Source organism: Ceratotherium simum, chromosome 18, assembly GCF_057802395.1.
Source record: "Ceratotherium simum simum isolate JZ-2026a chromosome 18, ASM5780239v1, whole genome shotgun sequence".
In the NCBI taxonomy this organism is placed as follows: Eukaryota; Metazoa; Chordata; class Mammalia; order Perissodactyla; family Rhinocerotidae; genus Ceratotherium; species Ceratotherium simum.
In genome coordinates this window covers 43,923,394-43,949,199 of record NC_141917.1, presented here as the reverse complement: position 1 = coordinate 43,949,199, position 25,806 = coordinate 43,923,394, and the positions used below count along the sequence as shown (strand labels likewise).

The 25,806-nt window shown below is 38.3% G+C and overlaps 1 protein-coding gene across 4 annotated transcripts in view; it reads right to left on the bottom strand.

Annotated features, from left to right (window-relative positions):
- Positions 1-18,942: 18,942 nt before the first annotated feature.
- The window catches only part of GPBP1 (GC-rich promoter binding protein 1), a 77,521-nt gene continuing 70,657 nt past the window's right edge, over positions 18,943-25,806 (bottom strand). For all 4 annotated transcript variants that reach the window (XM_087443292.1, XM_087443293.1, XM_004422834.3 and 1 more), the window contains 2 exons: positions 25,533-25,635; positions 18,943-19,434 (listed from right to left, as the gene is read on the bottom strand). In XM_087443292.1, coding sequence (XP_087299418.1) covers positions 19,276-19,434; positions 25,533-25,635 — 262 coding nt within the window. In that variant the 3' untranslated portion in view covers positions 18,943-19,275. The remainder of the gene's footprint in view (positions 19,435-25,532; positions 25,636-25,806) is intronic.

Below are 25,806 nucleotides of genomic sequence, written 5' to 3'. Positions count from 1 at the left end.
AAACAGAATTTCTGTTTTTCACTGGGCTTTACCTGCAAGCATATAAGCTTGGAGCTGCCTGGGGCTACAATGAGGGCAAAGCCTACCTGAGCACAGAACAACACCGAGATGGACAGAGCTGAGATGGACAGAAAGAGCTCCCTCTCCAACAATGCTGAGTACACACTTGATCAACCTGAGTCTGAGGACAATTTCAGTTTGTTTTTTATCATGTGTAGCCTAAAAAAATTCTGTCTCATTCACCAGATTCCCAGTTATATGCTTTTGTCATTATGATTCTTTCTGAGATAATTTAAGGTATTTTGGAAGACAACTGATACACTAGAAAACTATACAAAACCATAGAACTATCTAAAAGCACAAGATTAATGACTGTTTGATAAAGCAGTAGGCCAAGCTCCCAGGCTAGTGGGTTCCTTTCCTTAAGTATGATAAGGAACATCATGTTTCAGTTAAAACCAGAATGAATCTAAGGTTGACAGAAAAAAAAGTTATGGACTTCATAGGTTGTAAGATATAAACATATTCTAAAAATACAGTGTACTCCAGAAATCTTTAAGAGTATGCAAGCCACTTGGGGACAAATACTAGGACAAATAGTACATTTGGCTCTTTGCTCTGACCCTTGGAAAGAAAGCTCATGTTCTAAACCAGCCTCGTGATTGCAGGTATGAGCCTGGTGATCTAGAGCAGGGGTGGCCACTTTTTGTAAATAAAGTTTTATTTACAAATAAATAAAGCAGCATTTTTTATGCTGAAGAATTCCTCGTGTTGCTAACATACAAACAGCAAAAGGAAGAAGAGAGAGACAGGTTCAAGGAAGAGTTCGTTTCTTTTAGGATAAATAAGAATTAAAAAGGCTTGTAGGCAGAGTGGAAAGAAAAGGAGACCAAAAGCCCAGGTCTTGGGAAGTAGGTGTCTTCCTCAGAGAAAGCAAAGAAGAAGGGTGTTGGTTCGCAAACTGGCCCCCATTCACGGAAGGCAAGGAGAGACCAGAGAAAGAGGCAGACCCTCCAGACTGGTAGGTGGCAGGTTTAATAGGGAACCCACCTATGAGGCTTGTCTTCAGTGGCCGCAAGACGAGTAGGTCTCCATATCTGCCTGCCAGAACTTGAACAGTTTAGGTGGAGGCCTCCACGGGGTTCAGTCACATACTCAGTTCAGATGGACTCAACAGCACATTGCTCTCTCAAGGCTGCGTCCTTGAAACCAGCTCCCTCTGTGAGAACGGTGTGCAGAACGTACATTCCGGTGGTCTCGTCCTCTCGATGACCTCTCCTACACTCCATGCCTCTGACCGGCTCTTATAACATTACACGCCCCCTCTTCCACAATGCGCCCTGAGAGGTCAGCGAGGGGCTTCACTAGCATGGAGGTAGCTCTTTGGCAGCTATCTGGCTGCACTGGAGACAGATACCACAGCAACAATACAGGCACCTGCAAGAGAAAAAACAGATCAGATAATGATTCTCAAAATAAGTAACAATGTTTTCCCCCAAGAGCCCCACGATCTGAACCACTGATTCATTAAGTCCCCTAGGCAGGGTTTCAGATAACTCAGGGTGTTCACTTGTGTCCTCACGTGCTTTAATCAAGACAACACGTTAACAGACTCATCAGGTACGAACATACACCACTGCTTGGATAATGGCACTGGTGCCTCCTTGCGAGGCAATAATGTCCAAAGCCATTCTATTTTGGAGGACAGCTTTTCTCATTAGAGCCATTTCAGTGTTCAATAAAGACAAGCTTTGTCAGCTATCACTTAAGGCTCGTTGGGTAAATTTAGTAAGGGGTTCTACGTGTGCTATAATGTCCTCCAGGCCTATGGAGAGGACGAAGACAGTGGGCAAATGATTGTACCAGTGGAAAATAGAACGTGCTCGCTGGGCCCTGAGGAGAGGGAGGTTGGCAGTTTTGGGCACTTGACCTGGTTGTGCATACCATACGTATTGGCCGGGGGCGGCAGCACTGTCAGGCGTGAGGAGATGGACTGGGGGCAGGATATGCCAGACTAGGCTTCCACCTTCTCCCCTCTTGCAATGGTGCATGCTCCATTCCAGGTATAGTGTGTTTCCAAAGGTCCAGCTTGCAGCAAGAAGTCAGGATCCCAGAGGAGATTGAGCAGATCTCCCTCACCCAGGGGTGCGAAGCAACTCGCCCATCCCAGCGGGACGTCCCATTGCAAATTCCAGTAGATAATGCCTTTCCCAGGCATGATGGGGCTTGGTGTTCTCAGCAGCATAGCATGTTCATCCACGGTGAGAGTCGGGGCAATTGCTGTTTCCCGAGACTTCCATACCTTTATGGTATAGGGCGTCTCAGCAGGGGTCTGGTATATGGGGCAACAGGCCCTACTGGTTGATGATTCAAATGTATTAAAGCCTGGGGTAGTAACTCAGCCCACCCGCATTAAAGCAGCTGCCATTTTCGGGGCATTGCTGTACTTACGTGGTGGTCCACAAGCATCTAACATACAGGCTATCCCTCCCCACATAGAGGTCAATGGCCGACTCAGGATTTCCCCTGTGGCTGCCTCTTTCCCAAGACCCATTTTTTTGGTCTCCTAGCTGGCTCACCAATTGTTGGTCTGCAAATTGGCCCCCATACATGGAGGGCAAGGAGAAACTGAAGAAAGAGGTAGACTTTTCCAGATTGGTAAGTAGCAGGTTTACTAAGCAAGGGAACTTACCCATGAGGCTTGCCTTGGGCCACCACAAGATGAGTAGCTCTCTGTATCCACCTGCCAGAATCTTAAAAGCTTATATAGCGGCCTTAACTGGGTTCAATCATGTATTCAGTCCAGATGGGCTCAACAACACATTGCTTTCTCAAGGCTGTGTCCTTGAAAATATTTCACACTGTGGGAACAGTGGCAGAACGTACATTCCAAGGACAGGGGAGGAGGTAAGGGGCCTCCAATTGCCTTGGTCCAGCTCAAGGGTCAGCTGGTGGTCACGTCCTCTCAATGACCTCCTCCAACAAGGGGAAGTCTGGGTGAAGAAAGGGTGACACCTATTCTAGAGGACACCACTTATTTTTGTCTTCCTGGCATCGTATACCAGCTTCTTCTGGTTCAGCAGCCTCCTATCTTCCTTCGGAGAACTGCTTGGCCTCTACCCATCTCTTATAATTCTGGAGAAACTAAGGGTCAGAGTACCCACCCCTCCCACCACTGGCAACACATGACCCAGGGCTGGCCAGCCATAGTGCCCCTTCTCCCCAGCCACTGTGATTGGTCCAAAGAAGTCAGGTCACAAGGAGACAGACAGAGAAATCCTTGGAGTTGCTAAATTCCAATGCATTAGAAATTGATTTACCAAAAAGCTAATGAAACTGAAGCTTCAGGACCCTCACCTGCACCAGCACATTCCAAGGCCCGGGGAACACATGCAATGAAACAGCCACAGGTATTTTTGAGATCCAGTGAAAAGGAAGTTGAATCAGGGATACATTTAGTTTGGGTTCAGGTTTAACGGGACATATTTATGTTATTCACTGCCAGTTCTGTATACAGTTACTGCTACCAGGTTACTCTTACTGCCACAGGTTAGTAAATGGCAGAGTTAGGATCAAACCAAAGTTTTTCCAGCTCTAGTGTTAATGACTCTAATCTTTCCCATAATGTTCTTCAAGTGGTTAGTGATCGATCTCAGGCCTTTGACGCATTAACTTTAAAAAAAAAAAACGTGATCTTTCCTCCTCAGCCATTTGCCAGCATTTGACACCGTTTTCCACCTCCTGACCTGGCTCTGATATACTTTTCTAGTCTTATTGCCCTTCATGTACTCTGCACCTTGCCACACTTTTGTACATGCTCCTTTCTCAGCCCAATCCTGTCTATACAGGTCCTTGTTAATTTCTTGCTGATTTTAAATGAAATATCGACTTCAAGGAAATATATAATTTACAGTATGTCATTACAACAAGAACAGTGACACCAAGCTGATGTATGTGCCATCATTTCAAAGATTATTTAAGATTAGCCACAGAACAAGAAAAATTGAAATGCCTAAAACCTAACATTCATTTATATGTGAAAGAGACTTGATAAAGTTCTTCTCAATTTAACAATTCTAAAAATGTACAAGTTATGAAACTGAAAGAAACTTTTCTAAACTATCAATAGTAAAAGATAAATTTCAATTAATGACATTAGAGGGTAGAGTGGATTATCTTTCTAAGTTTAAAAAATAATAGAATGTTGTCATATGAAAAAGAGATCAGAGAAAATGCAGCCAAAAACTGTAGTAGAAAAAAGTATCATAGAGGTATATAGGTTAACTAATTTAAAAATGTTATCTTTCTGGATTTTGTGAGCTTGTAGCATTTGTCATCTTCTTAAAATTTGCAATTTGTTGTGATTTGTTCTCATTCCAAAAAAATAGTCTCTTTCTTTTGTAATTTTGAATGTTTCTTAAAGGTAGCCCTCCAAATTGCATGAGTTTTAGGCTCCACAAAACCTGAATCACCCCAACTAAGCAGGGATGGTGTATTAGTTTTGTGTAAATACTTTAACAAATTACCACAAACTTAGAGGCTTAGACAACACAAATTTATCATCCTACAGTTGTGTAGGTCAGAAGTCCAACATAGGTCTCACTGGACTAAAATCAGTAGCAGAGCTGTATTCCTTCTGGAGGCTCTAGGGCAGAATCTGTCTCCTTGCCTTTTCCAGCGTCTAAAGGCTGTCCACATTCCTTGGCTTGTGGCCCCATCCTCCATCTTCAAAGCCAATAATGGTGGTCAAGTCCTTCTCACATCACATCACTCTGACCTTCAGGGTCACATCTCCCTGACTCTCTCTCCTGCCTCTCTCTTCTGCTGTTAAGGACTCTTATGACTACACTGGGCCAACCTGGATAATCTAGGATAATCTCCCTATTTTAAGGTCACTTGATTAACAATTTTAATCCTATCTGCAGTCTTAAGTCTCTTTTGCTATGTAAGGGAACATATTCACAGGTTCCTGGGATTAGGACGTGGACATCTTTGGGAGCTATTCTGCTGCCTATCACAGAGGATGTAAGCCTGGACCACTTTGCTCCAGGCTTCTCCACACCCACACCCACTCCCAAAGGGGGAAGCCATCAACAGAAGGGGAAATAAGCGTAAACCTCAGGAGGTAAAGCAAGATGTTAAGGGAGAGAAAGAAGGAGAGAGAGAGAGCACTCACAAGTCCTGGTGAGTCCCTGACTCCACCCTCCTCTTTGTCCCTGCTGTTTATCAGTCATGTTCCTTTTCTGCTTGGGCAAGATGGAGTTCAGTTTCTGTCGCCTGCCATTAGCAGAATCCTGTTTAACAGAACAGTTGTTTATTGAAAGTCTACTACATGGCAAGCACTGTGTGAAACACTTCCCATGCACTTGGGTTTCTTTAATCCTCATAACCACCCTGCAAAATATTACTTTTTGCATTTTAAAAATGAAGAATCTAAGGCTTTATGGGGTGAAGTACCTTGCCCCAGGTCAGCCACTAAGGCTCAAACCTAAGTCTGTCCAACGGATTTAAGCAGAGTTTATAGAAAGAATTTGGAGCTCCCCTTCTGTGGGTCTTTTCCTTCTGGAATTCCCCCTAACTTTCTGTCCTGTAGTTCTTCAGCCAGCAAGACTGCAAGTTTTCTAATGGGGTTTTAGATGTTCCTAGTAGCGCCTGACTTAGGCTAGATGCCACGAAAACAGGAAACTCAGTGTCATTCATTTCTTCCAGGGTCAACTCCCCTCCAGATTTTGCTGGCTGTTCTGCCTCCAGTTTAACCTCTTCTAGACTTTCCTTTACACTGTAGCCAAAGTGATCTTTCTAAAATATGTATATCTACTCCTATGACTCCCCTGCCTAAAATCCTTCAGTAGTTCCACACTGTCTCCAGGAAACCACCACAGAGGTTTAGTTTGATTGTCAAGATCTCTGCCTGCCACTCTAGACTTTAACTCTCCCCACACACACTCCTCCAATACCATTCCATACTAGCGCCTCTGTTGAAGCACCCTTTCCTCCATCATCAGCCAACACGTAATTATTCCTCAAAACAAGAATGAGAATTTTACCTCTTTGTGGAGAATTTTCTTACATGCCTTTTTGCATGTCATAGGACTCACGATGCTGCCTTGTTTTTGTTGACTTTGCTGTCCCCTCACTAGATGAAGAGCTTCATGAAAGACAAGACTCCCTTTTCAATATCTATGTTCCCAGAGCCGAGCACAAAGGGTGATACATATGAGATTCTCCATAAATATTTGTTGAAAAAATGAATGAAACAAAATGTTTAAATAATGGAAGAACGGCCATATTGCAAATGTACTTTGTGGATGCCTCTACCCTACACTTTTCCCTAGATAAAGAATTTTAGTTCTTCTAACCTTTCCTTTTAATCACTTTGGTGAAACTCCACACGGGAAAAAAACTTTCCAGGTCCTTCCCCCTACACTGAAACTGAACTGGGCATTCCTGAAACAAGGATCTCACTCCTGGTCCTTTCCACTCACTAACCATCGAGATGACCAAGTGATCTGAAAGTCTTTTTAACAATCTGGGTAGAAAAAGGAACTGAATACACCAAAAGCATGTCATCAGATTTGCCAAATTCCTTAATAATGGCTGAGAAGAGCACCCATATTTTCCATTTATCTAAGAGTTCCCTGTGAATATGTCACCCCCATTTTTTTAGTTAGAAGTATGTGAATCTATAAATTCATAAAGTGAAAAACTCATCTATTTTGGAAGAGGCATAACAAGAAAAAAAATAAACAAGACTAACGTAAAGGAAAATACAAAAATATGCTGGACATTCCTAATATGAAATAAATGTCTGTTCTCAAAATAAATGCAGATCCATCAGGAGCTGAAACAGTGAAGACCTGAATCAAAGGCCAGATGTGGCTTAAGAACCCTACCAAGTACGCAAGTCACCTCTCGCATCAGAGAACTAGCTGCAACAATGTGAACCACTCAACTTTCCTTGGCAACAGGAAAGTAAGAAACGGTGGAGTATGGTAAATTGGTCAGCTCAATAACTCTAGTGAGAAACTATTCAGTAATGAATATTATCATTTCAACCTGAATCAACATGAAATGGGAGGTAGGGGTGGAATATATCCAAATAATTTGTTTGACATTTGCAAGATAATTTGGAGTGGGATAAAAGTCCTATTAATATGTAGAAGTAGCAACCTAAACACAAATTGGACTCAAGATGAAAAAAATAATAATACATGCAGTATTTTTTCTACATTGTTTTGCAATATTACGCCACCTGAGGGCAGCAAAGCCTTAAAAACATTATCACTATATTTTCAGCTGAAATAAAAAATTCTTCAGATATTTTCAACGAACATTTATTGAGCCTTGTTAATATGTTTCATGGACAAGGAACTGTCATAAGGACGCAAAGATGAATGAAATATGATCACTGGTCTTGGTGAGTGAGGTCAAGGTCTGGGAAGAGTGGTCTTAGTGTTGCAGAGGAGAATGTCATGTTCTGAATTAATGCCTGGCATTAGGTACAAGCATATCTAATCTATCTTTGACAGTGGTTCTCTAAGTAGGGCCCAAAATCCTGAGAGTCTCTGAGACCCTTTTGGGGTTGGTCGAGGTCAAAACGATTTTCGTTATAATACTAACATGTTTCTGCTTTTGTCACTTTCATTTTCTCATGCGTGTCCAGTGGTGTTTTTGAGAGGCTATATGATGTGTGATAATGTTATTGCTCTACTGACTAAAGGAATGTGTGTTTGTATACTGTTTTTTTAGAAATTTCTCTGGGTGCCGGCCCCATGTCTTAGCGGTTAAGTGCACACGCTCCGCTACTGGTGGCCCGGATTTGGATCCCGGGTGCACACCAACGCACCACTTGTCGGGCCATCCTGAGGCGGCGTCCCACATACAGCAACTAGAAGGATGTGCAACTGTGACATACAACTATCTACTGGGGCTTTGGGGAGGAAAAGGGGGGCAAAAAAAAAGGAGGAGGATTGGCAATAGATGTTAGCTCAGGGCCGGTCTTCCTCAGCAAAAAGAAGAGGATTGGCATGGATGTTAGCTCAGGGCTGATCTTCCTCAAAAAAAAAAAAAAAATTCTCTGGTAGTTGGTTTAGGGTATAAACCTGTGCATTTTCAGAGATTAACTCAGCTTGTTCTCTGTACTCCTCCTGGGCTTTTACTAGCTGACTTCAGTCATACCTGCTGTGAGCTTGGCAATCTCATCATCCAGTAAATCATGACTTTAAAGCCCACAATTTTTTCCTGTACCTCTGTGGAAACACTACGAAGTGTGCTTTGATATCTTGTTTCATAATATTTTTAAATTCTTGAAAACTTTTCTAGATTTTTATTTTTATCTAAAATATTTCATAACTTGGTATTTTTATATCAAAATTAACTGTATATTTTTCTTATGTTTAAGAACAGTTTTTGGCTTAAAATAGGGAGATTAAAAGACTTATCCGCAGCTGCACCATCTACATCTAAAGATGTTAAAAGAGATGAAACCAACACCTAAGTGTTTTCTAAGTCATGGAAGGGAGGAATCTACTCTAAAGAAACTGGGCAAAACTATAAATAAACAAAAGTGTGACGAAAACTATCTTCCCCTTGGCTTCACAAATGTTAATAAGTCACCTTATGGTGTCTACGCAGCAGAACATCTTCAAATAGTTTTAGAGTGCTATTTAAAATGCAGCATCAGGGCCGGCCCCGTGGTTTAGCGGTTAAGTGCATGCGCTCCGCTACTGGCAGCCCGGGCCCGATCCCGGCGCGCACCAACGCACCGCTTCTCCAGCCATGCTGAGGCCACGTCCCACATGCAGCAACTAGAAGGATGTGCAGCTATGACATACAACTACCTACTGGGGCTTTGGGGGGGAATAAATAAATAAAATTTAAAGTGCAGCATCATTTTGAGACCAGAGTTTAAAGAAAGAGTTTAAAGAAATTGAATACTGTAATGAGTTGAATAGTGTGCCCACAACATTTATGTTCACCCAGAACATCAGAATGTCACTTTATAGAAATAGGGTCTTTGCAGAGGTAATTAGCTAAGATGGGGTCATACTAGATTAAGATGGCACTTATCCAATAACTGGTGTCTATAAGACGAGAAAACAGAGACAGATACACAGAGGGAAAACAGTGATGTGAAGATGGAGGCAGAAATTAGAGTTAACGTTGCCACAATCCAAGGAATGCCAAGGATTGCCAGCAACCACCCGAAGCCAGGAAGAGGCAAGGAAGGATCCTTCCCTAGACACTTCAGAGAGGGTGTGGCCCTGCCAAAACCTTGATTTCAGACTTCTAGCCTCCAAAACTGCAAGACAATAAATTTCTGTTGTTTAAAGCCACCTAGTTCGTGGTACTTTGTTACGGCAGCCCTAGGAAGCTAACACAAATATTTTAAACATAGATGAGATGAGCTCTTTAAAAGCCAAAAAGTGTTTGTTTCAGCTTTTCCAAACTAGAAATGAAAAAGCCACTGAAGCATCTTATAGGGTTTTGTATTGCACTGACTGTAGAAACCCACACATTAGCTGAGAGGCTAATTTGAAGCCCTGATACAACTGACACTGCTGAACGCCTGAAAATTTAGTAAAGAAATCACAGGACTGCCACTTTCCAGTGATACAGTAATTCATCGAATTAAAAATTTAGCTGCAAAGACGAAGACTGAGTTAATAGTTCATCTTCAAAATCATACTTGCCTTACAAATGGATGAATCTACTGATGTGGCTGGACTTGCTGTTTTGCTTATATTCATCTAGTAGCAGCACCAATTATCAAAGAATATCTTCTTTTATGTGAATACTTGCCAACAAACACAAGTGGTGCTGAAATAGTCAAAGCCTTGAATAACTTTTTTTAAATCACATAGTATATACTGGAACAATTGTGCTGAGCATTTGCACTGATGGTGCAAAAGAATGGGTAAAACTGTTGGTAGTTTAGCATGAACCAAGGTGGTGGCACCAAATAGTATTAGTAATCATTAGAATTTGTTCACTCCCAATTATTAAGAGCAAAGGAAAAACATGTCACCTGCACTTAAGAATGTTATGTGTAAAACAGTAAAAGTTATTAATTTTATTCAAGTATACTCCAGCAATTGGTGCAAGGATCAGTGAAGAATATGTTTAAAACTTCTTGGTAAACATAAAAATAAAGTTTATCCATGCAACACATTTATTTAGAAAGATACGCTGCTAAATTTCTCTCCATTGCGCTACACAGAAAAAAAAATAACAAAAGCTAATGTTGCTGAGCATTGACTACGTACGTGCCAAGCTCTCACAAGGACTTGACTTTATTCTTTTTAGTCTTACCAACAATTTTATGAGAAATCTCCAAATAGTATCCCATTTTACATCTAAGGAAATTGAGGTAACTTAACCCACGTCACACGAAAACTACCTAATTAATCCCTCTTTTCCTAATAGTCCTTCAAATACTTGAACACAACTTTCCTACCTGCTCTCTACTTGCCTTATCTTTTGGGGACCCCCGCACACACACCTATCTTTTGCTGAGAATAGCCTGCCAGAAAGCTAGCCTGGAATCTTGGAGTCGAAGCAATTGCTCGATGGATCTTCTGAGACTCAAGAATGCTTCTGCTAATCAGGTTCAGCAAGACAAATACTCATGAAGAGCCACCCAGCCTGCACTGGGAGATATGCTAGGAGAATCTAACCTCTTTTCATAATTATCTCCAAGTCAAAAAAACAGCCTGAAAATTTGTCCAAGTTAGCAAGGGCAATTTCAGCAGAACTCTTGTCTACCACATCAATAGCTAGAACTCAAGGCAAACAACCAGTATTACTTCTCACTAAAGTGGTTTTTATTTTTTAACAGACACACTGGAACTGGACCATCCGAATGACTATTGTTCCCTTCAGAGTAGTCACACTGGTAGGCTCTTCACGTAATAACACACATGATAGTACCGGGCACATAGAAGATGCTAAATGTGTCGATGAGTTTGGTGATGCTGCCATTGCTTAGAATATTTCTGGAATTCTTTTGGTTATATCCTCCAAAGTCAAGACATATATTTATTTCAAATATCTTTGATAATAGCACTTCTTGGCCTTATAGAACACTGCTTAGCAAGTTGTGGAATTTTTTCTTCCTCTCAATTGTGAAATAAACCACAGAAAAGTGCATAAAACAAATGAAGAGTTTGAACATGCTTTAAATGTAAATTCAATACATTTTTAGAAATGCCAAAAGCACCCATTTAAAGATTTATTTTATTTTTTTTTGCTGAGGAAGATTTGCCCTGAGCTAACATCTGTTGCCAATCTTCCTCTATTTCATATGTGGGCCACTGTGACAGCATGGCCACTGACAAATGGTGTAGGTCCGCACCTGAGAACTGAACCCAGGTCACCCAAGTGGAGCATGCCAAACTTAACCACTAGGCCACCAGGGCTGGCCCTTTTTTTTTTGAAACAAATTTTCAGGTACTGAGAATGTATCTAGCTATCTATACAAAGAATTTAAGACTTACCTTCCCTAGACTTAGCTATATAGAGCTATAGATACAGATATATAGGTAAATACAGTCATGCACCTCATGACAAGATTTTGGTCAATGACGGACCGCATATACAACAGTGGTCCCATAAGATTTAGTATCATATAGCCTAGGTTTACAGTAGGCTATACCATCTAGGTTTGTGTAAGTACACTCTATGATGTTCTCACAACAAAATGCCTAACATGACGCATTTCTCTGAATGTACCCATCATTAAGCGACACATGACTGTAGATCATGTTTCTTGAGGCAGGGCCACGTCTTCATATCTTTGGGTCTCTTCATTCACTAACTATATTTTCTTTATAGTAATTACACAATAATTATTCAATTATTTGATTTCTAGTATGAGCTACTTTAGACAGGGAAGAGAGAAAAGGCTTACTTGTTAAAGAGAAAACTTACTTACTAGAACCTCATTTTTGTGAGGTCATTATATAATAAGGTATTATTGATGTTCTGCCTTGGGGAACTTCTCTAATGCAGGCTAGATCCGTGTTCAACCTTACTCCCAACATGCCAGGAACAGTTTGCATCTTTCATTGCTAACACATATATACCCCTCTACCTAGAAGACTCTTCACCTGAAGTCACACCTGAATGAGGCAGTCACAAGTTTTCCCTCCTACCTGTCCCCGCAGTTTTAAGCATTCATACATATGGACCTTGATGTTAAAAGATTTTAAAAGCTAAGCAGTAGGAACATTAAATCTGACACTCCAGTTTTAGTTTCTTTGATGGCTCCCTATTGATTGCAGGATGAAATCGAAGCTTGGTCAACATGGTAAACAGGGTCTTTCATGATCTGGCTCCTGCTGCCTCACCAGCCTCATCTCCTTCTCCTCCTCCTATATTTATACTGAACCCTGTTAAGGTTTCCTGAACCCAGTGGGCTGTAGTATGCTGTTGCACAGGCCAATTTCTTTGCCTAAAATTTCCTTCTGCCCTCTATGTGCCTTAGCAAATTGTTATTAATTCATTAAAAGCCATATCCTCTGGAAAATCTTCCTGAACCCTCTTACTCCACCCTAGGCTAACCACACTGCACATACTTGAAAAATTATTTGCAATTTGTTTATCCTGCAAGGCTCTCATCAATTTCAGCACAAGGGTTATCTTTCTTCTTTCAGCACAGGGCCTGGCCTAGCAGGCCCTCATTTTACTGACTTTACTATTTGTTTTAACTTGGGAAGTTCCAGATACAAGAAATATTTACTACTAAGTCACTGATCATATTCAAATGTAAACTAGTGGAGGCTTTATATGTCCACACTTACTCTTCATCCTGGAACAGATCCCTTCTTACCTAGGTTGGATGACAGAGAAGGCTATTAGAACTTCAGAGCCAGTTGGACTCTGTTTAGTCCTGCCTCTAGCAAGGTATGGTAGGGGCCTCAGACCGTGCTACAGCAACTGATTCCTGATTCTTTTCCACGGATTTGGTGCCCATGTGGTACCTCAGGAGCGGCTTAACTGCATTATCATTTTGCAGCTTCACTAGCTGCAAAAGGGGAAGGTGTTCCCTACCTCTGGTTCCTGACTTCAGATTCAATACACCGGTTTTACTTCTTTCCCCCACCACAGACATGAGAATTTTCCCTCACTCCCACCCCAGGAAGAGTCCAGTACTGCCTCTCTGTGCCTAGTTGTTTGCCTGAAGCATGCGCTACTGAGAGATTTAACTTCATTTGTTGTTTTCTGCTACCTGAGCTATTATCTGGGCCTTGTCTCACTAACACCTACCAGATTTCAAGGGAACCCGATGCCTTGTAATAGTAACTTTCAAAACCAAACCTTAGACCCTCACTTGTTTCAAAGCTCTTGTCCCATTTTATTTCATTGCTAGCAAAGAGATGCTTCTGGTTCTCCACTCATGTTCAGATCAAAGGTGACATACTCTTCATCAAAAACTTGCCCATCACTTCAGAGAAAAGCTCTAATTCCCGTCAAAGGAGGGAAAAGACCCTTCCATTAAAATAAATGGTCCATATTATTGTTGGCAATCCAATTGAGAATGAAAAAGACAAAGTTTTTATCTTTATAAACACACAAAGTAGAGAATGCTAGGAGAGTAACAGAAGTTAGGAAAGAAATTACTTTTAGAGGAGAAAAGGGAACAGGTCTGTCCTTTTAAAACTGTCTCTATGTTTTACTAAAGTTTTCCTATTTCCTCAGTAAAACAGTCTATTAGTATTGCATTGATAAATTTGCATTTCTTTTAACATGATTCAGGATGCAATATATTTTATCCTGTATGAACACTATAATCACAAGAAGGAAAAATATTTTCTTAAAAGTTAAGCATTTTGCAAAACTGAATAATCATGCAGGTAATGATGTAAAGATCAAATACCACAACCCAACTTTCACTTTACTTAAGTTTCCAAAGGCCTGGTCCTTAAGATTTAGAACAAAGATCAGCAAACTACTTCCCCCAGCTGGCCAGTTTTATTGGAACAGACACATGAGTCGTTTATATATTGACTGGTTTCATGCTATAATGGCAAAGTTGAGTAGCTGCAAAAGAGAATATATGGCCTAAAGTATTCACTATCTGCCCTTTGTAAAAGTTTGCTAACACATAATTTAGAAAATATCTTCCAAAAGGAAGTTGCAGATATCTTAATGGGTGTCATGAAGGCTCTATGCCTCTATTTGGGCGTAGACATAGTCCCTATACTCCTTACTTCTCAGTACCCAGGTTTTATCTACTCTGCCAAATGACTCACTCTACAACTCATTTCACCAAAATAATAAAAAACGCTAAACATTGTCAGGGCAGTAATTCCAAATTTGAGGGGAAAATACTAACTCCAAATAAAATTAGTACTTTTCACCTCACCAAGTCAACTCCTTACAAAGCAATTGCACTTAGTTATTACAGTATCCAGATTAATTGAAGGGAAATATCATTGGGTTGATCAATTGCTATTTTGCTCTTTACTCCAGTCATTAAAGAAAACCACATTAAAATGGCAATAAGGCTATGAGGACAAAAGCATATTCCCTACCAAAGGCACTCTCTAACATCTAAGAAAAAATGTCATTATAGGATCATAAATCTCTCACACAAAAGCTGACACCTATAATCTAATTTTCTCAAGTCATCAATGTCACTAGACCGAGTGAGCTGGTTCTATGACAGAGTGCCCAGTTAAGAAGGGTAAATAGCTGAAAGGAAAGTTCTCTCCCTCTTATCACAATTCTCCAGTCCATTATCTGTTTATCTTCAGCGTCCCAGAAAAAGGAAAAAAACCTTTAGAGAAATGGAGTGGAGGTAGCAAATCAAACTCCAGTTTAGAATTTTTATCTCCACAAATAGCATGAAATGATGTGACTGTTGGAGGCAAAATCCTCCAACAGTCCTATATTTAAAAATTGGAAAGCCCTGAAGCCCATATTTGTAATTAGTTCACAAGACTACAATTTACCATTAAAGCTCAATGATTACATTTCAAGAAACTAGTAAACCTCACTTTAAAGATTAAATGAAATCAGATTATCAAGCTTAGTTCATAACTGAGCATAACGCCAAGTAACTGAGGCAGAGATGAAACAGCTGCAAGAACTCAACCAGATGTTTCACACCATACACAACCATTTAGAATAGTATGTTTAACCTAATATGTAATTTAAAGAATATGTACTACATGCTACCGGAGTTCCTGTTGGATAACGTGGTGTTAACAATGGTGAAATAACAGCTAATTTATGGAACACCTACTATGTGCCCAGGATTTACACCAGGTGCTCTTCGTGATTCTTTTTATCCTCGCAATTAACTCTATGGAATAGATATTACTGTCTGGAGAGGTTAAGTATCTAGATTAAGGTCACAGCACAGAAGGGGGAAAGCCAGGTTTCTAATACAGGTGTGACTATGTCCACCATACTGCGCATCAATACATTAGAGTCACCATTTTGAAGCTCTCCAGTGACGCCAACGTGCAGACAAGTTTGGGAACCACTACTATGTGGGCTCTTACATACACCAAGTTAGGACACTACTTACTGCATTGAACATGCCACAGCAGTGACCTTACAACAGACCTAATGATTTGACACATTATAAGCTTCAATCATTGTGCCCGATTAGGTTTCTACCAAATATTACATAAGGATAGGTGGAGTGAATTTACATGATAAATTAAATGCCAGCAAGTGACTAACTGCATAAATTGTGTCTCACAAATAAACAAGAAAAAATCACAATTACAAAACCTTTTCAAGTAGGTAATTACTGAAGTATGCATTCCCAATCCAACTATAAAATTCTCAGGTCCATTTGTCCCACAGTGCCTATAAATTATATAATAAAACCACCACAGCTCTCTTTGGAGCCCCATCATTTTTGTAAGTTCTAGCATTCAGCCCCAAGGCAAGAAAATAACATTACGTAGCCAAATAGAATACACTCCAAGTGCTGCTTCTCTGCAGTACTTGGAGGCTTTTAGGGATTGTGCCATAGCTTGAAATGCCCTGCCCACCCGTCCCCAACAGCCAAGTATTCATAATAACCTCCAGAAACAAAACTGTTCAAAAGAAAAAGTCAAAATATCCAGCTCTCAATTAATGATATCGTATTATTTAAAAGTCCTAGTAACATATCCCTAAGTTTATCGTGTAAGCCAAAATAAAAACAAAAATCTCACTTTAAACTTCACAAGTGTGTGCCTTTTCTAACCCAGGTATCTAGATTCTAATAAAAGTACATTTTAATAAAACATCTTTTATAAAGTTTGTGAGATTATGGAGCATCCAAATAGACTCTGATGTCAGGTTAAATTATGTTTTTTTGGTCAAAAACAAGTCATTTATGACATATTCCTAAATAAGTTTAAAATATGTTTATATAACCAAATTCATATTCTAACAACAGTACATATAAACACTAGAAAAAAGAACTAAAAATATTATGTTTAGATATCAGGCCCTTTAACATAGTGAATTTTAATTGTTAATATAAATCTATGGTTATCAATGATTTTTTTTTTAGGTTAACACTTCTGTATCTATTTCAACTTTAACAGAAATATATTTATGGAAATAAAAATTATCCTAATCCTTATCTTAATATAAAACAAAGAATTTTTGAAATCCTATTTTAAACCCATTACCATAAGAATTTTTCCCATTAATTATATTTTATGCCAAAAAGAAAAGAATGCTGGGGCAGGGGGGTAGTAGTAAGAGGGAAGGATTACACAGGAGGGAACACCAAAAACTTATGGAGATGACAGATATGTTCATTACCCTGATTGCAGTGATGGTTTCACAGGTCAAAACTTATCAAATTGTATGCTTTAAATATGTAGTTTATGTCAATTTATACCTCAATAAAGTGGTTTGTAAAAAACACTTGCAGAGAAGCTGAGTTTGAAGCAGCCAAAAGTACTTCTTTTTTCAGACTTCCATGGCCTGAGTTCAGCAATTTCAAACTAGATGTACAATTTAACTAGTTTCTGTACTTGTGGGATCCCCTCCAAATATGAACCAAACTCTTTACCACCTGCCCATTACTTAGACAGCAAGTTAAAATTATCCTAAGCTTTAACAGTTCTATCAAAATACATTTGTATGGCCCCACCTCCTCAATAACCAAACTTGTTAATGCTATCATTTAACATGTAGAATAACCATACCACTGTACCCTTACCATGCTTATAAAAGGTAAACTACTGAACACTTTCCATATCACAATGCACGAACGCACAATAAACATTCAACTGCTGATAAACGGGAATTAAGGCAAAAAAATTATTTGATGCCAGAAAATAAAAAATTACAGAATTTTTTCTGAAAGCTATTTAGAACACACAATAAGGTAGACTTTAAATGTAAACCACACTTCTAAGGTTCCTTCTAGCTTGTGTTAGCAAATACAGTTTGCATCTAATAGATTTCATTAATCTATTAACCAAATAGTACAATCTAAGAGTCCAAAAACATTCAACATGTGATACTGACAGAGCTTTGTCAAAGCATACTTTAGGTTCTCTGTGGCTAACGCTACATTTAAGTGACTGAATTGACTTATGGCGTATTACATAATAAAAGTGTATTTAAAAAAACAGGAGAGGGCCGGCCCCGTGGCTTAGCAGTTAAGTGCGTGCGCTCTGCTACTGGCGGCCTGGGTTCGGATCCTCGGCGCGCACCGACGCACCGCTTCTCTGGCCATGCTGAGGCCGCGTCCCACATACAGCAACTAGAAGGATGTGCAACTATGACATACAACTATCTACTGGGGCTTTGGGGAAAAAAAAAAGGAGGAGGATTGGCAATAGGTGTTAGCTCAGAGCCGGCCTTCCTCAGCAAAAAAGGAGGATTAGCACGGATGTTAGCTCAGGGCTGATCTTCCTCACAAAAAAAAAAAGGATATATTTAAAAATTTGTTACCACTCTAACTCATCTTCAGTTTCGTGGGGCTGAAATTGTGTTGTTTTAATTTCAGGATATTGAGGCAAAAACACTGCAGCCTTCTAAGAAAACACAATTTAAAAAAAAAACTCTGAGGATTAGCTCAATCTCACATAAAACCTAAAACATTTTTGCTTTAGAGATTATGCTCTTTTACATTTATAAGGTATTTAAACATTGGAATGGGATGGGGGAAGTAAAAGCAAATGCGTAAACAAAACCAGAAAAATCAAAATACAAATATATAGAGCCAAATTACTCTTCCAGTCAGCAGTAAAACAGAAATGACTCTAAAATTAACGTGCAAATAAAAAATAAAGTGGTTGTTTAACATTCATTCATTTAATAAACTTGTTAAGCAGTTGATAATAAAAAGGTTATTTTCCATAGCTTTTTCTAAACTCAAAGAGTAACCACCATCTTTAATAAAGAGAGTATAACTTGGTTTTAATAAGTGAATAAAGCACATTGTGTTTAGAGACCAATACCTTGAACACTACAGAGAACGACAATATTCTGAAAATCCAGTTTATTTTCCATGTTGTGGACAGATCCAGTCAGTGTGATCAGTTTTCCTGCGTGTGTAATAATTTATCAAAATAAGTTTTCCCACAAGACTCTTCCATCAACTCTGAAAATCCTGGTCTGACAACATACCCAAATAAAGCTCTTGAAAATCACCTCTTAAAATTTGGAAGAAAGTGTGGCAAGTCTTTCCTGTAACATTTACTGAACTACAAATGGCTAAAGAGCAATTCATGTTTTAAAAGGTGACTAGTACACAGCTGAATTCAGGAAATTAATATTTTAGTGCACTTTGCTCCAGTTTTAGCCAACATGCTACATTGTCCTTGGGGGGGGGGGGCGGGGGCGGCAGGAACCGGGTTGGAGGGCGCACAAAGTGGACTTGAGGATTTCCATTGTACGAAAAAGATATGACTCTGCAAGCAAACAGTGTAAGCTGCCTTTTTTCTTAAGACCTGGACATTTTAAGACAGAAGCTTTGCAAAACATTACACAATTTTTTATTATTAAATGAGAAAGTCTCATTTGTTACATCGTCACATTGCTAGTCAGAGAAATGCTGCAGTGATGAAGAAAGTCAATGTTGGATCAACCAAAGTCCTCATTTCTACAACATTCATTTACAAAGAAATAATGTTCAACACAGCCCAACACAACATTCTTGGTTTTCTTCATATTGAAGTCCCCCAAAAAATCATCTTCTAATGGGGTATTTTACTACATAAATTACAGTTCTTCATTTTTACAATTCACCCCAAACTGTATGAGAGATGTATCACACTAAAATTTCTAAAGCTGTTAGGAAATCCTTCACACATCGTCGTCATCTGATGTGTCACTGCTACTTGTCTCTGTGTCATCATTCTCAATAGTGGGTTTGAAAGTGCTGTTTTTCCAGGGTCCAAACTTGAAGTCACAGATCAGGCCATTTTTCAAAATACCATTTTTCCTCAGACCATTCTTCTGTAACTAAAATGTCAAAAATAAATTAATTAAATAAATAAACTATCCTCCAAGAGTCGCTTACAAAGAATGCTACAATAATTAAATGTAACCATGAATACAACAAAGTTAATAAAATTGTATGCTACCCTGAAAATTCCAGATTATAGTATCATTTCTGAAAAACTAGTTAGATACAAGTAATTGACCCAACTGATCTAACAAAGTATTTCCTATGAATAAATCACTACCTTTGGGAAAACCACATTTACCATCTCCCAAACCACTAAGAAAAAAAAATCATTCAGTGTATAGTATTAGTATAGCCGAAAGAGCACAGATTTTGGATTTAGACAGGGTAGGTATGAATCCTAATTGCGTCACTTGTTAAGGTACCCTGACAAATTTTCACTTCCTTATGTGAAAATTGTGATAAATACCTTGATGCTGCCCAGAACATAATCAGCAACCATTAAGCTATAGCTGTTATTTTTATTATTCTGATCCAACTGGGCTATTAACACACTCCACAATCTGCTTCACTCATACTTTGTAGAATTAGTAGAATATAAACTATTCCAGTAAGTAGTATTCAAGTAAGGTATACAAAGTAACAAAATCAAATAGAGCCCTTTGCTTAACCACAGAGATTAAGATACTGGAAAAAATAAGTCTTCTTTTTCTGAAAATGAGAAATCAGAACTAAAGGGTTAGTATGGTAATAAGAATTGGGTCCAAAGATCACATGGGGGGAGGGGAGGTGTTGGACCAAATTAACAACAGTTGAAAGATACAAAACTAAGTTAAATTAATAATGATAACATACATAAACTCTATTAACTCAGACCTTTTGAATTTGTCATGAAAAATGTTTGACTCTGGTCATTATCATCAAAATCTCTAAATACAATCTTCTCTAAGACCAAATCCAGTTATATAGTAAGTTAATATTTGGAACTGTCTATAGGTTTCACATTCTAGAGGCATTTTTTAATTTTGAGGATTAGAATAAGATCCAAACCCAAAGAGCTACTTATATCATAGCTAATTCAGTTTGTTATAGACCTTGACAAACTAGAAATATCAAGTCTAGGGTCTTAGCTTTCAATTTTCCTTTTTCCCTCCCTATTTAAATTCTCTATTTTCCACAGCAGATTTTCTTTTCCGCCTAAATTATAAAATTTAAGCTACCTCGCTTCACTCTGAACAAATGACCTCCCATCTCTTTACCGACAAAAAGCATGTATCCACCTCTGGTGTTCTCAGCCACGGTGATGCTTACAAATACCCCTTGTCCCTCTTTTAAAGGTCTAGGCCCCAAAGTTCTATCCTTGCTTCACATGATTTATCACCCAATGCCACCTAATCTTCCCATGGCTTGAAATCAGCTGTGGAGAATTGTGATAAAAACCAAATCTAAATCTTTATCTCTGATTTCTCTAAATGTTTGGCACCATCCCCAAGACCATCTAACTTACTATGTTTAAAAAAAAAAACCTCCTAAAACCACCCCCTCCTCCTGTATTCCTCTTTATAATAATGATACAATTATCAGTGCATAGGTTGAAATTTCAAAATCCTGCTGGTTCTATATTGCAGATCTCTTAGTCTTATCAAGATCCATTTTTTTTTACTGTTATTTCTCTACTTTAGGACCTCATTTATCCCTCCCCTAATTATCACAATATATTCCCAACAAATCACCCTGATTCTAGTCTTCCAAGTTATCCTTCCAATGTACACTTTACACTACACCTGTACTTCCTCATGTACAAATAATGATCATTTCACATCCCTAAAAAAATATTGCAAACGTTTCCTATCATAGAATATAATTTATATTCCTGACATGGCATACAAAGACCTTCATAATATGACCACAATATATTTTTCCAACTTTATATCATGGTTAAAGGCACAGGCTATGAAGTCGGCCAGACTTAGGCTCAGCTTCCAGCTCCACTACTGATAACTGCATGGCCTAGAGAAAATTACATAACTTCTAAGAGCCTTAGTTTCATCATCTATACAGGAGGACTAATAACAGCACCTACCCCCATACAAATCCTACAAAAATGCACTTAGCACAATACCTAAACGGTATTAAGAGCTCACATAATGTTGCTCACAATGAGGGAGGCCATGAAATTTATCATTCAAACTACGCACTTTTGAGAATCAAAGTAAGCACTTGCTATTAATAACTACACCAAGATAACAAGCATAAACTAGAACTCTCTAGGGCAAACCAGGACTGAGTCTACCTATTACTGTTATCATAATCTTTCATGAAAAACTTTCTACCCCATGCTCCAGCCACTGTGAACCCCAGTATGCCCTGTTAACTCTTACTTTTTGCCTTTGTTCTCTCCTTATACCAGGAATGTCATTCCCTCATCTTACATGTCAAAGGCCAATTCAAATTTAATTTCTCAATTACGCTTTCCCAGATCACTGCAACTGGAATTAATCTCTAGATTAATTACTAGAACGTAAGTTCTATACGGGCAAAAATTTTTGTGTTTTCCCAGCATTACAGAACAGGGTCTGGTATGTAGCAGACACTCGAAACATTTGATAAATTTGCATGACACCTTCTCTCTCCTGTCCTCACCTTAAACATTTTAAAAACTGCTATCACATTCTGCTTTATATGGGAATCTAACTACCCTCATTAAACCGTTAGCCCTATGAAGGAGCTCATTTCTGTAAACTCCATAATATCCTGGGCATAACGAACACTCAGTAAATGTTTGCTGAATTGAAGAGAGGGAGTTTGAACTGAGATTCTCCTCTGTTACCAGATATAATATAAATCCTTTTATAGACATCATCAAGCCCTAATGATTTTTCAGGCATCTAAATGTCAAATGACATGTCATCATGAATATAAATATATCCATGTCTTTATCATTACTTCAGAAAAATATGGACATTATACTTACATGCCATTGCTCTCCAACCCATAATATGCACAAAATTTTTATATCAGTTAATTATTTTATTATCAATAGGGTTTTATCTACCTGCCCAGTCATCACAAGGTTTTAAAGCCAATCATTTTAGTCAGACAATATTATGCTTTCCTTAGAACAACTACCTTATGTTAATGGTACCCAAAGGATTTTCTCTTGATGCCTTTCTTCAGATTCAAAACAAATCCTTCAAACAGATACACAAACTGGTAAATCCATACAGTGGACTACTACTCACCAAACATGGGTAAGTTTCAAAGGCATGAAATCAGCCAGACCTACGACTATACGGCATATGGTTTAATTATGAAAACATTCTAGAAACGCAAAACTACAGGGACAGAAAACAAATCAGCGTCCACCAGGGGCTGGAGCTGGGAGTGAAAGAACTGAATGCAAAGGGGAACAATGAGGAACTTTGGGGGATGATGGTTATACAACTATATACATTTGTTAAAACTCATCCAACTGTACATTTAAAGTGAATTTTTTGCATGTGAATTATACAATATAATAAACATGATAAAAATCCTTCAAAACTATTATCCATGATCAGCTTCACAACCATGTTGTGAAAAAGAACATGGTTCATTAAGAACTTCTGAATAAAAAATTTAAATTGTGAAGGAAGAAATATGAAATTGGAAAAGAAGTAAAATTATCTCTGTTCACAGACATGATCTTTTATGTAGAAAATCCTAAAGATTTCACACCAAAAAAAGTAAGAACTTTTCTGATACAAAATCAACACACAAAAATCAGCTGTGTTTCTATAACAATGAACAATCCAAAAAGGAAATTAAGAAAACACTTCTATTTACAACAGCATTAAAAAGAATGAAATACTAAGGAATAAGTATAAAGAATAAACGTAACCAAGGAGGCAAAAGACTTCTACACTGAAAACTACAAAACGATGCTCAAAGAAATGAAAACACCAATAAACGGAAAGACACCCCATACTCATGGATTAGAAGACTTAAAATGCAAACACTACCCAAAGCAATCTATAGATTCAATGCAATCCCTATCATCAAAATTCCAAAGGTATTCTTTGCATAAATAGAAAGCCCCATTCTAAAATTCATATGGAATCTCAAGGGATTCCAAATAGTCAAATCAATCTTTAAAAAGGAGAACAAAGTTGGAGGTTTCATATTTTCTGATTTCAAAATTCATTACAGAGCTGTGGTAATTAAAACAGTATGGTACTGGCATAAAAACAGACATAAAGACCAACAGAGTAGAAAGCCCAGAAATAAACCCTTGAAAAACAGACAAATGATTTTTGACAAGGGTGCCAAGACCACTCAATGGAGAAAGGATAGTCTTTCAACAAATGGTAGTGGGAGAAAGGGATATCCACATGGAAAAGAATGAAGTTGGACCCTTACCTTACACCATGTATAAAAATTAACTCAAAATGGATCAAAGACCTAAACATAAGAACTAAAACTATAAAACACTTGAAAAAAACATACGGGGAAAGCTTCAGGATATTAGACTCGGCAATGATTTCTTGGACATGACAACAATAGCACAGGCAACAAAAGAAAAAAAAAGATAATTTGGACTACATCAAAATATGAAACTTCTATGCATCAAAGGACACACTCAACAGAGTGAAAAGGCAACCTACGGAATGGAAGAAAATATTTGCAAATCATACATGTGATAAGAGGTTAATATCCAGAATATATAAAGAAGTGCCACAACTCAACAAACAATCCAGTAAAAAAAATTGGCAAAGGACTTGAATAGACATTTCTCCAAAGAAGATATACAGATGGCCAATAAGCACATGAGAAGACGCTCAACATCACTATTAATAGGAGAATGCAAATCAAAACCACTATGAGATGCCACGTCACATTGATTAGGATGGATATTATCAAACAAAAAATTGAACTCTTGAGCACCATTAGTGAGAATGTAAAATGGTGTAACTACTATGGAAAAACAGTATGGTGGTTCCTCAAAAACTTAAGAATAGATGACCATATGATCCACTAAATCCACTCTGGGTATATATCCAAAAGAAATGAAAACAAGGACTCGAGATATCTGTACACCCATGTTCACAGCAGCATCATTCACAATAGCCAATTATCAATGGATGAATGGATAAACAAAATGTGGTATATACATAAACTGGAATACTGTTCAGCCTTAAAAAGGAAAGAAATTCTGGCATATGCCACATAGATGAATCTTGAGGACATTACACTAAGTGAAATAAGCCAGTTACAAACGGACAAATACAGCATGACACAATCTCTATGAGGTACCTAGGGTAGTCAAATTCAGAGACAGAAAGTAGATCGGTGCTTTCCAAGGACTGAGGGGAGCGGAGAACGAAGAGTGATAGTTTAATGGGTACACGGTTTCAGTTTTACAAAATGAAAAGAGCTCTGGAGGTGGATGGTGGTAATGGTTGCACACAATGTGACTGTACTTAGTGTCAGTCACAGAACTGTGTGAAACTACTGTGAAAAAAGTCAATATACTAAATTCAACCTTAAAAAATTTATTTTATTATGTCTAGTCTATTTTATTATGAAGTCAAGCTAACTAATTTCCTCAAAGATCTCATTCAAAACATTTAAGAAGTGTTTTGAAGATTACAATATCAATTATAACATCTCCATACAGAAAACCACTTCTGCATGACCAGAACCATTAAAAAAAAACTATAATGGATTTGGAAAAACATCTCAACTTCCTGACACTCTATCAAACATTTCCTAATACTCTTTCAAAAGGAAACTATGGAGACGTATAAAACAAGATGTTTTAGAATATGAAGTATTCTTATGCAAGGAAAGGATAAAATGTGAAGGTATTTGAGATCTATGGATGCTTTCTACTTCTTATAACCAAGTTATTAAAAAAAAAAAAAAAAAAGTCTGGAAAATGACAAATCATAGACATATTGTTCACACTAATTCCTAAGCACTAAACACCCACAGATTTAAAGAAAACATCACTGCAGACCTATTTAAAACAAAGGCAATTCTAACCTACAGTGTGATGTCTAGTGAATTCCTATGAACCGTGTAAACCCCTCCCCCACAATGCTTAGTTATAGTGTGTTGTTCTGATTAAGAAAGGGCAATATAAAGTAAACATGTATGATTCAGGTCTTCTTACCTGTTCACTAATAACTTGGAATTCTCTCATTTCATCCTCAGTTAAGGGAGCACATGTTTCATCATTTTCACTGTCTTCTTGCCAGCCCATTTCCTTTAACAATCTGAAAAGAAGGGAGGAAATTAATAAATTTAATTTAGAGCTTCACTCAAGTAGGATAATTCCATTTATATTATGTGCAAGAAAACACAATCCACGATCCACTATACAAACTCCCAAAAATACACAAAAAGGGGTTTGTGAGTTTATGCTTTGACTTTCTTTCTGAAAATGA